At 40.8% G+C, this 13,783-nt stretch overlaps 1 protein-coding gene across 1 annotated transcript in view; it reads right to left on the bottom strand.

The window, feature by feature from the left end:
* The window catches only part of LOC124008536 (receptor-type tyrosine-protein phosphatase T-like), a 553,654-nt gene that overhangs the window by 155,248 nt on the left and 384,623 nt on the right, over positions 1 to 13,783 (bottom strand). Inside the window, 2 exon segments of the mRNA XM_046319881.1 lie at positions 4,460 to 4,501; positions 4,709 to 4,786. Coding sequence (XP_046175837.1) covers positions 4,460 to 4,501; positions 4,709 to 4,786 — 120 coding nt within the window.

Consider the following 13,783-nt stretch of genomic DNA (forward strand, 5'->3'; position numbering starts at 1 on the left):
GAGAGAGAGAGAGAGAGAGAGACAGAGAGCTAGCTATATTTCTTTGTATTTCTTTCCTTTTTAGTTTACCTTTAACTTTTTTAGCTAATGCAGCTAATTTTGCCTACTCAACAACCTGACAAACAGAGAGGAATGCTATGTATGTTAGCTAGCTGGCTATGGCTATCCCACACGGCAACACTTCCAAGTCAAGGTAAGCTCGGTTTTAATCATTTACACCGGAGCACGCCGGTGTTACTGCTAAACTGCTTTCTGTACACTGTACTGCGTGATGCACACATGGACTGGATTGTGGGTTTACTAATGCATTAGTTCCAGTTTTTTTACTATAGCGTTAATATGGTAACAACGATGTAGGCTGTGTAGAGGTTAGTGCTCATGGTATGAAAGTTTGGCTTGGAGAGGTATTTGTGCCTGGTCACAAACAGCTGTTGTGTTGTGCACTGAAGGTGAGAGGAAGAGAGCATGTAGATGTGAGAAGGGATTATACAACGAGCAAACTGATGATGCGGTATGTGGCTGCTATGAAAGTGAACTGTGTCTGCAGGTGATCAGGGGTGTATTCATTCTGCTGATTCTATTGTAAAATGTTGCTTAAACGGAAGCAAATGAAACAAAATGGGGAAGGAACTACCTGAATTTGTCCAATATAAACTTTTGCTTTAGTTGCTAAATGGAATGCTTTGCAACTGTTTGGACTAATGCTTAAGCACCCCGGATCGGCTCGATGCAGGCACGACCGTGCAAGAAGGTGTTGAATGTGTCACTGTCCGTCACCTTGATTACTCCTATTTGTCTCTCCACCTGTGCAGCTACGTTAAAAACGTTCATTTGTAGACTCGTTGTAGCAACCTCATGATGGGTATAGTGCAAAATAATGTAGTAGCCTAAACCTATCAATGTTACATTGAGCTAGGTGAATGGAATATGAATGTCAGTCATCCAATATGCTGTAATAGAAATAAGGCCATGCTCATAAAAAAATGAAATGCCTGACACCCCACAGCCCAGCCCACAGACAGAACACGGCTGACAGGATACAGACTCTCTCCAGCCTCTCCTTCTCGCTGTCTGTCTTCTTTGGTCTCTGGTGAAGCATTGATTACTTGGTGTTGATAACAAGTCACATCTAAAGACGCTGCCCACTTGCAGAGCGGCTAAAATGCATATGACTAAGTCAAAGATAGAGAAGCAGAGGAAAAATGGAAATGTACAGCATCATCAGTCATATCTAATAGACTGCCTGCAGTGGCAGCAAACAATATTACGTGCCACTTTATAAACTGGCCCATGATCAATATACAGTGAATTGACTCAAGGTCACACCACTACTACTAGCTAAGCATGCAAGCATGCACATTGAACAGCTGTGGTCTCATGATTTCTCCAAAACAGTTAAGGAAACTGTGTCAATGATTGGAATGTAATGTTCACAAAATGATGCCTATTTGCATCCCAAAAGAAACACCTAAGCTGATATACAAAGAGAGCTAAATTAAGCCAAGCTTTACATGAGAGTATGGATTTTTCGAAGCTCCTTCCTCCACAGTAAGACCTCTTGCTTCTCCCTCTCATCCCTATTTATTTTCCTTTTTGCTTGGCGTTCGCAGAACAGTGTCAGACTAAAATGAATAGGCAAAGCTAAATTATTGACTGAAACTAGATGATTATGGAATGTACTGTACTATGGGTAATTTACAGATGTCTCGCAGTACAAATGTATTGCTGAAATCAATAAATGTTGCCTTCACTTTGGACTTGCTTGCTTCCCTGCCTGCTGTAATGTTTGACAAGATTATTTTTCCCCCGGCTTGGCTCTGTTTGCTGAGTGCTGGCTTTCTCTCCCCCGTCCAGTGAAGAAGGGGGTCTGTCGGCCATTACTGTGATTTTCTCTGTCAACAACAGTGCTTGAGGAAGGAACACTTTGACTGCCACCAGTTACCGAGAAGAGGATATATGGTAGGCTCAGACCTTCACTGTCCCTTACTTCAGTTATAACTTTGATATAAACACTTGAATACATTAAAATCTCAATCAAAGTACATGTAGTCCCACTTGGTGGATATGAATTGGGTGAACAAAGACTCTCTAGGAGTCTTAGGGGATACCATTTAGAATATTCAGTGCAATATTAGAGAATGAGGGCCTCAGGGGACTACTTTTAAAGCGGGAGTAACAATACTGAATGTTTAAAATACATAGTTATGAGATTGAGGCTCTGAGGGATACTTCTAAAGCAAGAATAACAATACTGAACATCTAAAACCTTCAGGACCCAGCTGATCACCACTCCTTCCCTTTGATCCACGGGTCAGTAGAAAGTATATTTTACAGACAGCCTTGAGATCAAACCGCGTGTTTACAGTATCTTACAGTACCCGGGGTAGGCAGACAAAACAAAACATCTGCTCCGTTAAACAAAAGTCATCAACAAAAACCTGACTTAGACCAAACAGAAGATATACCACAAAGTAGTCCATTATTTGGAGCCGCACCCGACCCACGCCGGCCACATAAATTCCCGAGCACCACCTGATATCCGATATCATGACAGATTTTTCTCCTCAACCCGTCCCACCCACGTATAATTGTTTTCCGAGAGATGATCAGTGACCGTCCAAATAACAGATATATTTACTTTTTATGACTCCAGAGCAGTAGGCTATTATTCCACTCCCTACGTGAATTAATTTGTCTGCATGTTTATTCAACATTTGTATAGAATGAAACCATGCCATTACTTTTTTTTTACAATGAGATACGGCACATTAACAACTCAAATCGCTCTGAAAAAAAGGGCCTTCTAATTAGCCTTTTTACCTAATGAAAACCTATAGCTGACATAACAAAACAAGACCTTTATATTCAATACTGTGAAGATAATCAAATAGTTTAATTGAAACTTAAATAAAAAATTCCCAGAATCGAATATAGGCTGCAAAAATACATGTATTTCATAGACTATAGTCTAGGCTACTCAAACGTATACCAGCGCAACATTTTAAACTTGATATGGCCTGCGTATGGACTAAATTAACGAAAGGCTGAATTAACATATTTAATTGATAATAAACTGAATTAGCCTATCATACACAAAAACCTGCTTTCACTTTTTGCTTGGCTGTCTGTCCATCTATCGTGTTGTTGTCCTTGTCCACAATGTCTCCAAAATCCTTCCAAACCAAACCAGGGATTTCACTCACACCGCACCTGTTTCCAGGATTTTGTATTTCATAACCTTTCTTTATATTTCTTCCGATTAGGCCTACGTTAGCCATTTCCGCGTGAGCTAGGCTAGCCAGAGAAAGTACATTTGGCAACGTATTCTCACGTGGAGGGATTAAACATATGTTTCAGCACCACACAACTAATGGACAGGTCCACAATCCACTGTGTGTGTGGCTGGTAGCCTATATGTCTGCCTCACTGCTCACAGAATGGAATTCGCATCCCAATGCAACACAACAAGCTCCTGGGTTTGTAAAACAAATATTATTTTGATTTAAAAAAATTCCAACCCACAATATAATTGTTTTGAACCGCGAGCCAACCCACTGTTTGAAAGAATGTTTTCATTCCACCCGCCAGCTGATTTTTTTTGTGTGTCAACCGTGTGGAACCGTGGGTATACGAAATGTATGCAGAACATGCACCAGGTGGTGACCAATTACAGGTGGGGATACCGTCAACAACCTTCTAGAATTGGAGCACATAAACCAATGAATTGGAGAGAGATGCTGCCAGTTGAGGAGGAGGCGGTGGAGAAACAGCTGAGAGTGGATCTACCTCTATACCAAAGCACCAAAAAGCATATTTTCAGCATTCAGCAAATCTACATGGCAAAGAGGTGGTCAATCTGCCTCGAGAAAGAGGTGGAGGGGAAAGGGAGAGAGTGAAAAAGAGTCAGAAATGGATTTGACATTTCAATCTGGCCGTCTGTAAACTGAAGGGGCAACATCCGGTCCATTAGTATTCAACCGGCTGCAACACACTAGATCTGATCTCATCATACTCCTGTGTAATTATGGGCAGTGGCAGAAGATCTCTTTTTAGACCTATGCCAGCCTGCCCTGGGCCAGCAGCATGGCCATGGCCTGACACTGGGAGTCCCTGTAAATATTAGATCCCCACTGGGAGTGCTGTCTGTTTTGCATAAATAGTTATACTACGTTAATATAATAATAATATTTATTATTATATTAGTATTATTATTATTATATTATTATATATATCATATTATTATTATTATACTACGTTATGTATTGTTGTAGTATCTTGTTAACATGCTGTTATTTCAGTGGTCATGGCAAATGGTCTTCAATGTGATATGAGTGAAAATAATGTGTGTATTGAATTTCTGTATGTTAAAACCATTACCAGATATCTAAACTACACCTATGAAAAGTGAAAGCAAGATAATGGAAGAAGATGCAAGAATAGATGGAGAGAAGATTCTTACCGATTGATGCTGTTGCAGGGACTGCAACAGCCTCCTTCGACACTACAGACAGTCACGACACAGGAAAAGAAGAAGACACAGTGAATATTGAACTCCAAGCATCACAAATGTACACCCTAAAAAATGTTACAATCTATAGTTTGATTTCTCAACATGTTCTACTTTGAAGAGACCAGAAAGAGCAATATCGCATTGCCTTTTATGTAGATACACTACAAAGCAGGCGTCTTCCGAGTGGTATGGCTGTACCTGAGTAGTAGGAATTCAAAAGGGATTTGCTTTGCAGGGTTTTGCCTTGCACAGAGAAGGAGCAGGGAGAGGGGGATGCTGAGGGAAGAAACACAAGGGGGAGATGTTAAAGACCTCGAAGACACAGCAACACAGCAAACAGGATGCAATATCCAGACACAATGCACTCTCTCTACTGCAGGAGAGGGTATCGCTTGTTGATTTTAATGCTCTGATAGGGGAAAATGTTGTTGACTATTGTGATTGTTTTTAATGTATCGTATTGTATTGTGCTCTTTCTATCTACACGCGGACTACTTCCTGCTGACCATGTCCACCTCGCAAAAGAGGTTTCGAAACTCAAAGGGTATTTTCCTGGTTAAATAAAGGTTAATTAGACAGACATGCAGGTAAGTCTCTAGAATAAGGTGAGTCTACAGTACATTAACCAACTATCCCAAAGGAGACAGTGAGAAGTGAGAAAGAGCAATGTATGTACCACAAGTGAGCAGACCATGATGGGTTCAGAAAACGGCACCATATGGTGAAAGAGATGAGATCTCACCTTCAACAACTCACATTACAAGCCTATCAAACACGAAATGCGGACAAATGGGATTCTGACACATGGAGTTTTTACAATAATCGACATGATATTACATACTGCTATGCAAACCATTTATCCACAGACTAGCTCCTTCATCTCACTCTGACGATGTGCTTTATACATGCTAATGCGCAACAGTATCTCCTCTACTCAAAGATAAAATCTCATGGATTTATGCATACTGTATGCTAATGTAGCAAAGATGCTAAACTTTACAGTACTAACTGCACGTGAAAAGTGCTTTCGCAGCAATGTAGACGAGATAACAGCAAAAGATGTTTCACGAGAATGCAATAAGAGAAAAGGTTATTTACCTGCGTCCCTGTAAATATTAGATCCCCATGCTGCGTTGGCAATTTTCTCTGCCTCATTAGGTACAAACAGTGCCCAACACCCCTGGTACTATCCTATTCTGATGGCCACATTACACTCCATAAATAATGATAGGGAGGAATAATGAATAAGATGTTGTACAGGAAGAATACTGATATGAGAGGGAGAACATTCTGTGTTGGAGGCTTTGCATACTTAGATGTACAGATATCAGATGTTACCTACAAAGTTGTCATCTGTATTTTTTGTAGCTGTCTACAAACCACCACAGACCGATGCTGGCGCTAAAACCGACTCAATGAGCTGTACACCACCATAAGCAAACAGGAAAACGCTCATCCAGAGGCGGCACTCCTAGTGGCCAGGGACATTAATGCAGGGAAACTGAAATCAGTATGTTAAACATGCAACCAGAGGAAAACAATTCTAGACCACCTTTACTCCACTCAAAGAGATATAGAAAGCTCTACCACGCCCTCCATTTGGCAAATCTGACCATAATTCTATCCTCTTGATTCCTGCTTACAAGCAAAAACTAAAGCAGGAAACACCAGTGACTGGTCTATAAAAAAGTGGTCAGACGAAGGAGATGCTAAACTTCAGGTTTGCTTTGCTAGACAGACTGGCATATGTTCCGGGATTCTTCCGATGGCTTTGAGGAGTACACCACAACAGTCACTGGCTTTATTAATAAGTCCATCGAGGACGTCGTCCCCACAGTGACTGTGCGTACATACCCCAACCAGAAGCCATGGATTAAAGGCAACATTCGCACTGAGCTAAAGGGTAGAACTGTTGCTTTCAAGGAGCGAGACTCTAACCCGGAAGCTTATAAGAAATCCCGCTATTCCCACCGACAAACCATCAAACAGGCAAACCGCCAATACAGGACTAAGATCAAATCATACTACACCGGCTCCGACGCTCGTCAGATGTGGCAGGGCTTGCAAACTATTACAGAGTACAAAGGGAAACACAGCCGAGAGCTGCCCAGTGACACAAGCCTACCAGACGAGCTACATCACTTCTATGCTCACTTCGAGGCAAGTCGAAGCGAGTCGCCTCTCCCTGTCTGAGTCTGTAATACCAACATGTTTAAAGCAGACCACCATAGTGCCCAAGAACACTAAGGTAACCTGCCTAAATGACTACCGACGTGTAGCACTCATATCTCACTCACATCTGTAGCCATAAAATGCTTTGAAAAGCTGGTCATGGCTCACAACAACATGATCCCAGAAACCCTAGACCCACTCCAATTTGAATACCACACCAACAGATCCACAGATGATGCAATCGCTATTGCACTCCACACTGCTCTTTCACACCTGGACAAAAGAAACACCTATGTGAGAATGCTATTCATTGACTAGAGTTCTCAGAGTTCAACACCATAGTGCCTTCAAAGCTCATCACTAAGCGAAGGATCCTGAGACTAAACACCTCACTCTGCAACTGTATCCTGGACTTCCTGACAGGCCATCCCCAGGTGGTAAGGGTAGCTAACAACACATCTGCCATGCTGATCCTCAACACGGGGGCCCCCCAGGGGTGCATGCTCTGTCTCCTCCTGTACTCCCTGTTCACTCATGACTGCACGGTCAGGCACGACTCCAACATCATCATTAAGTTTGCTGATGACACAGCAGTGGTAGGCCTGATCACCGACAACGATGAGAAAGCCAATAGGGAGGCGGTCAGAGATCTGATCGTGTGGTGCAAGGACAACAATCTCTCCCTCAAAGTGATCAAGACAAAGGAGATGATTATGGACTACAGGAAAATGAGGACCGAGCACGCCTCCATTCTCATCAATGGGGCTGTAGTGGAGCAGGTTGAGAGCTTCAAGTTCCTTGGCGTCCACATCACCACAAACTAACATGGTCCAAGTACACCAAGACAGTCGTGGTGAGGGCACGACAAGACATATTCCCCCTCAGGAGACATGGGTCCTCAGATCCTCAAAGGTTTTACAGCTGCACCATCGAGAGCATCCTTACGGGTTGCATCACTGCATGGTATGGCAACTGTTCGGCCTCCGACCGCAAGGCACTGCAGAGGGTAGAGCTTACGGCCCAGTACATTACCGTGGCCAAGATTCCTGCCATCCATGACCTCTATACCAGGCTGTGTCAGAGGAAGGACCTAAAAATTTCAAAGATTCCAGCAACCCTAGTAATAGACTGTTCTCTCTGCTACCACACAGTAAGCGGTACCGGAGCACCAAGTCTAGGTCCAAGAGGCTCCTAAATAGATTCTACCCCCAAGCTATGAGACTCCAGAACAGCTAATCAAATGGCTACACAGACTTTTTGCACTGCCCCCCCCTCCATGTTGCTGCTACTCTTTGTTATTATCTATGCATAGTCACTTTAATAACTCTACCTACATGTACATAATTACCTCAATTAACTCGACACCGGGGGCCCTGCACATTGACATTGACTCTGTGCCCCCTGTATAGAGCCCTACTATTGTTATTTACCGCTGTTCTTTAATTATTTGTTATTCTTATCTCTTACTTTTTTTGGGGGGGGATATTTTCTTTAAAACTGCATTGTTGGTTAAGGGCTTGTACTGTAAGTAAGCATTTCACCTGTTGTTTTCGGGGCATGTGACAAATACACTTTGATTTGATCATGACGAAGTACAATAGAAGGCCACTTTAAAATGTGCAGATTTGACACGCAACACAATGCCACAGATGTCTCAATGTTTGAGAGAGCATGCCATTGCATGCTGACTGCAGGAATGTCCAACAGAGCTGTTGCCAGATAATTTAATGTTATTTTCTCTACCATAAGCTGCCTACAACATGATTTTAGAGAATTTGGCAGGGCGTCCAACTGGCATAACAACCGCATACCACGTGTAGCCACTACCGCCCAGCACCTCCACATCCGGCTTCATCACCTGTGGGATTGTCTGACGGTTCATATTTCCTTATGTGATGCATGTTGTGTTTATATTTTTGCGCAGTTTGGAAATGACTAGTTCCAAAAATTCAAAGGTCAGTAGTGGGCCAGATTTGAACCCATAGATGTGCCCTTGTCAGCTGCTGTACCCGCTGGACCACACATGCGTCTGAGACAAACATTTATTTTGCCTCATGCTTGCCTTGAACATATAATAAAACAATTGATCTCAGAAATACAAAAAATGCATCTACTCACTACAAATATTGTCAATTTATTATAATCCACATAATCACATGAGACGTGTTGTAGCCTGCGTGTAGCTTACATAGGCTACTTGAATGGATGCCCAGTAGACCTGCAATCTAAGTTATTGTATAGCCTACAAACACTGCTTCCAGCTGCCTCTGGTGGTGATTCTAAATTACATTTACATTTACATTTAAGTCATTTAGCAGACGCTCTTATCCAGAGCGACTTACAAATTGGTGCATTCACCTTATGACATCCTAAATATGAAATATCCTTTCAAATCCTCCTGCTGCAGGATCATTATCCTCCTGGATGAAATTGGTCATATTAAGATCCAACATCTGCATGTGATGGAGCAGGGATTTTTTTGTCATGTCTCAAGAGACTTTCTCTTCATTGATATATGACCAAATTAGATGGGAAATTATGGATTTTAGTTCACAGGATGACAGAAGGCACACAAGATCAGTTGGATAACACAGCAAGCACTCTAATCATGTAGAAATATTCCTTTATGTGCAATTAGTCAAACATTACCATGTAGATTTAAATCTCATTTGTCACACTCCACTTTAGTATTCAAAAAAATACACTCTTGTCACGCCTTGGTCTTAGTATTTTGTGTTTTCTTTAATTATTTGTTCAGGCCAGGGTGTGAGATGGGTTTATTGTGTTGTCGTATTGTTTTTTTTGTAGGCATTGGGATTGTGGCTGATTAGGGGTGTGTCTAGAATAGGCTTGGCTGCCTGAGGCGGTTCTCAATCAGAGTCAGGTGATTCTCGTTGTCTCTGATTGGGAACCATATTTAGGTAGCCTGGGTTTCACTGTGTATTTTGTGGGTGATTGTTCCTGTCTCTGTGTAGTTGTTCACCAGACAGGCTGTATAGGTTTTCACGTTCTGTTTGTTGTTTTGTATTTGTTAGTTATTTCATGTATCGTCGATTCTTCATTAAAGAACATGAGTGACAACCACGCTGCATTTTGGTCCGCTTCTCCTTCAACAGACGAACGCCGTTACAACTCTCACAGTTGTAATACATTTCCAGTTTCTAATTTTGCAGACTTTCCCTATGTTCAGACCACAAGATAGGGCAATAATATGTGATTATACAGATATACTAATCGCAATACTTCACGACGTTTGTCTACATAATTTAAATATTTTGATCAATAGTTACTGCTATAGTATCCTGACATGACTCAAACACTGTAGCTAGCTAGCAAGCGGGTATGTTTTCATTTTAAGTTAAAGGTCATTGAAGTTGGTAGTTACTACTTCAAAATAAAATACATTGAAGTTGAAAATGTAACAATTATATTTTGAGGGAAAAGTGAAATAATGAATGTTGAGATAAAAAACATAAAGCAACATTTATAGAATTGTTAACCCCCAAAATTATATCAAATGCAAAAACAAATACCTGCAAGAAAATAATTTCAAAGCAAAATAAAAACTCAAGAAACAGTTATTTAATAGTGATAAAGGTAAACCTTTCCAACAACAAAACCTATTCAATCCTTTTCGCCTACGCTCAAGCCTGCTGTTACTGACTTTCGCTAGGTTATTCAGTACTTTGTTTTCACCATCTGTTTCTTTGTTTTCACAGCCAGTTTATTTGATTGTGAATTTTGGCACATTTGCCTGCAGCTACCACCTTTGGTTAGGTCCACTAGTTTTGGAGTGAAGGTTAATTCTAAACCAATCAAAAAGCAGGATACACAGAGGTAAAAAGCCCTAAAAAGCCCTAAAAATTTAAACAAAACAAGAACTGATAACAAACAACATTTTAGAATGCTATTTACCCATTGAAATGTGCTGCAGCATGCTGGTTTTCACAGTCATGTAAAAATAAATGTGGATAAAAGAGCATATTATTTACCTAAAATGTTAGCTATGTTAGCTCAGTCTCTAGCTTATCCAGGATCAGTGATACATAGTTTATGGTTGTTCTATCTACGAACACAGCTGCAAGATTGCTAATATGAATACAATTAACCTCATAATATGTTGCCTGTAATGTTCATCTCCTGCAACCTAATTGTCATCTCCTTATTTTCATACTGCACCCAAATTACAAGGGTTGGATTTGTACTAAACCATTGCATATGTCATGGTTCCTCCTGGCACCAGAGGCCGGCAGAGACCGCCCTAGAGACTATAATTGGACTCAGGTGTGTCTTATTATTTCATGATTGTGTCCCTGTTAAAAGAGGTGAGTTTTCTGTGGTCCTTTGCAGAAGCTTGAATTGTTTAGTGTGTGTGTGTGTGTGTGTGTGTGTGTGTGTGTGTGTGTGTGTGTGTGTGTGTGTGTGTGTGTGTGTGTGTGTGTGTGTGTGTGTGTGTGTGTGTGTGTGTGTGTGTGTGTGTGTGTGTGTGTGTGTGTGTGTGTGTGTGTGTGTGTGTGTGAGAGAGAGAGAGACTTAGTGTTTATTTTTTAAACAATCTTTTTCAAGTGTACTCCGATCCTGCGGCTATCGTTTCTCAGTAAGCATTATGTTTATCCTTAAACCACTGATTCCTCGTCTGGTCTCTTCTCTGCACCTTGGTCCAACCTTACCACGTCACAGCATATGTCAGCATTTAAAAGGCATGTATAAAATCTGGAGTATGGTCTTCCTCATACATTGTCTTCTGGTATCATTTTAAATTGAGAACATATAGCTCCACAAGTAAACAATATGTGCGCTTAGCTATTCTCTGCTTCAGATGACAAGGGGTGCATAGCACCTGCCCATAAAGTCAATAATGCCATGTAGGCCTATGGCTGCATTGGCGATGCATGCCATATGATAAGATGAAAAATGCATTCACATGGCTGATATACTGAGAGAGACAAACGATCGAATAAAATAGATTGGCGACATTACAGCTAAACAAAAAGGAAAAGTTCAATTGAGAATACGACACAAACATTGACATTGGAGACATAACCCCTTGCCCTCTTTATTGCAGGATTGTGATGAATCAATATTGACACTAGTTCAAAATGATTTATTAAGTAAAAGTGAAAGTCACCAGTAAAATCCTACTTGAGTAAAAGTTTTTACAAGTATTTGCTTTTAAATATACTTAAAAGTAAATGTAATTGCTAAAATATACTTAAGTATCAAAAGTAAAAATAATTTCAAATTCCTTATATTAAGCAAACCAGACAGCACGATTTTCTTGATTTTTAAATTTACAGATAGCCAGGGGCACACTCCTATACACAGACACAATTTACAAACAAAGCATTTGTGTTTAGTAAGTCAGCCAGATCAGATGCAGTAGGGATGACCATGGATTTTCTCTTTCAGTGTGTGAATTAGACCATTTTTCCATCCTGCTAAGCATTCAAAATGTAACAAGTACTTCTGCGTGTTAGGGAAAATGAATGGGGTAGAAAGTACATTATTTTCTTTAGGAATGCAGTTTAGTAAGAGTTGACAAAACTATAAATAATAAAGTAAAGATATCCCAAAAATGACTTAAGTATGTTTTTCTTAAGTACTTTACACCTCTGCATAGTATAGTCCATGGGATATAGTATATACCCTTAGTCTCGTGAGACATTCATTGGAACCGATCTCTTTTAATCTGCAAACATGCTTTCACAGCTTTCCATATCTGAGGACAGAAAACAAAACAAAGTAACAGGCTTTCATTATACTCAAATAAGACAGCACTGAATACTATGTTGCTATCTCTAGTTTTCCCCTCTAGGGACTGGAACTGGAGAATATTTTCCTAATGTCCTCAGAAAATTACCTGCCCCATCCAGTACTAGCCTAAACTGTCTCTTTACTGACATCTGGAGCTGCAATTTCACTGTCATCTACAAATGCCTTTGTAGACTGTGTTTTTAATTAACAATGATTACATCAAGATAGCTAGCTAATAGGAAGTTAGCTAGTGGATGACAATTCACTAAACAGTGTGTAAAGTTAACTAGCGAGCAGCTCAGTGGAGTTAGCCTACAAAGTGGCCTACTGTAGGTAGCCAGCTAGCCAGCTATTTAGCTAATAGTACATCATTTTTTTACATTTTCAAAACGTATTTACTTACATGAATAGGTTCTCCCATGGTATCTGTTTTTTGTGGTTATTACAAAAACGGAAGGCCAATCTTCACAATTTTTGTCAGTGGTAGCAAAGCGCAGTCAGCAACCATGTAGACGAATGGAGACAAGGCAAAAAGTGTTTGTCTCAAGCCGTTGGGTTAGAATGAACCGCCACTCCAAAACTAGCCGACCTAACCAAAGGCAGTGTTAGAAAGAAAATGTATTGAACTTACTATGGTTGATTTATGAAATATTTATACATGTATAGAAAATGCTTATTATTGTACAGGAATGTATGTAAACTGTTCATTATGTTAAATTTGTATATTAGAAGCCTTTTATGTCATGTTTTGTCTTATTTTGTCTTGTCATTTTGCTTTTCCCTCTGTTCGTTTTCCCCCTGCTGGTCTTTTTAGGTTTGTTCCCCTTTTTCTCTCTCCCTTCCTTTCTCTCTTCTCTCTATCGTTCCGTTCCTGCTCCCAGCTGTTCCTATTCCCCTAATCAATCATTTAGTCTTCCCACACCTGTTCCCTATCTTTCCCCCTGATTAGAGTCCCTATTTCTCCCCTTGTTTTCCGTTTCTGCCCGGTCGGATCCTTGTCTATTGTTCACCGTGCTGTGTCTGTGTATCGCCCTGTCGTGTCGTGTTTCCCTCAGATGCAGCGTGGTGAGCAGGTGTCTGAGTCTGCTACGTTCAAGTGCCTTCCCGAGGCAACCTGCAGTTCATGATCGAGTCTCCAGTCTGTTCTCGTCATTACGAGTGGAATTATGCTTTATGATTGTAGATTTACTTTACTGGATTAAAGACTCTGTTTTCGCCAAGTTGCTTTTGGGTCCTCATTCACCTGCATAACAGAAGGATCCGACCAAGAATGGACCCAGCGACTATGGATTCTCTCTACTCTACTCTCGAGTTCCAGGGAGCGATGCTCGGCAGACACGAGCAGGA

This window comes from Oncorhynchus gorbuscha, linkage group LG21 (genome assembly GCF_021184085.1).
Source record: "Oncorhynchus gorbuscha isolate QuinsamMale2020 ecotype Even-year linkage group LG21, OgorEven_v1.0, whole genome shotgun sequence".
NCBI classification, from domain to species: domain Eukaryota; kingdom Metazoa; phylum Chordata; class Actinopteri; order Salmoniformes; family Salmonidae; genus Oncorhynchus; species Oncorhynchus gorbuscha.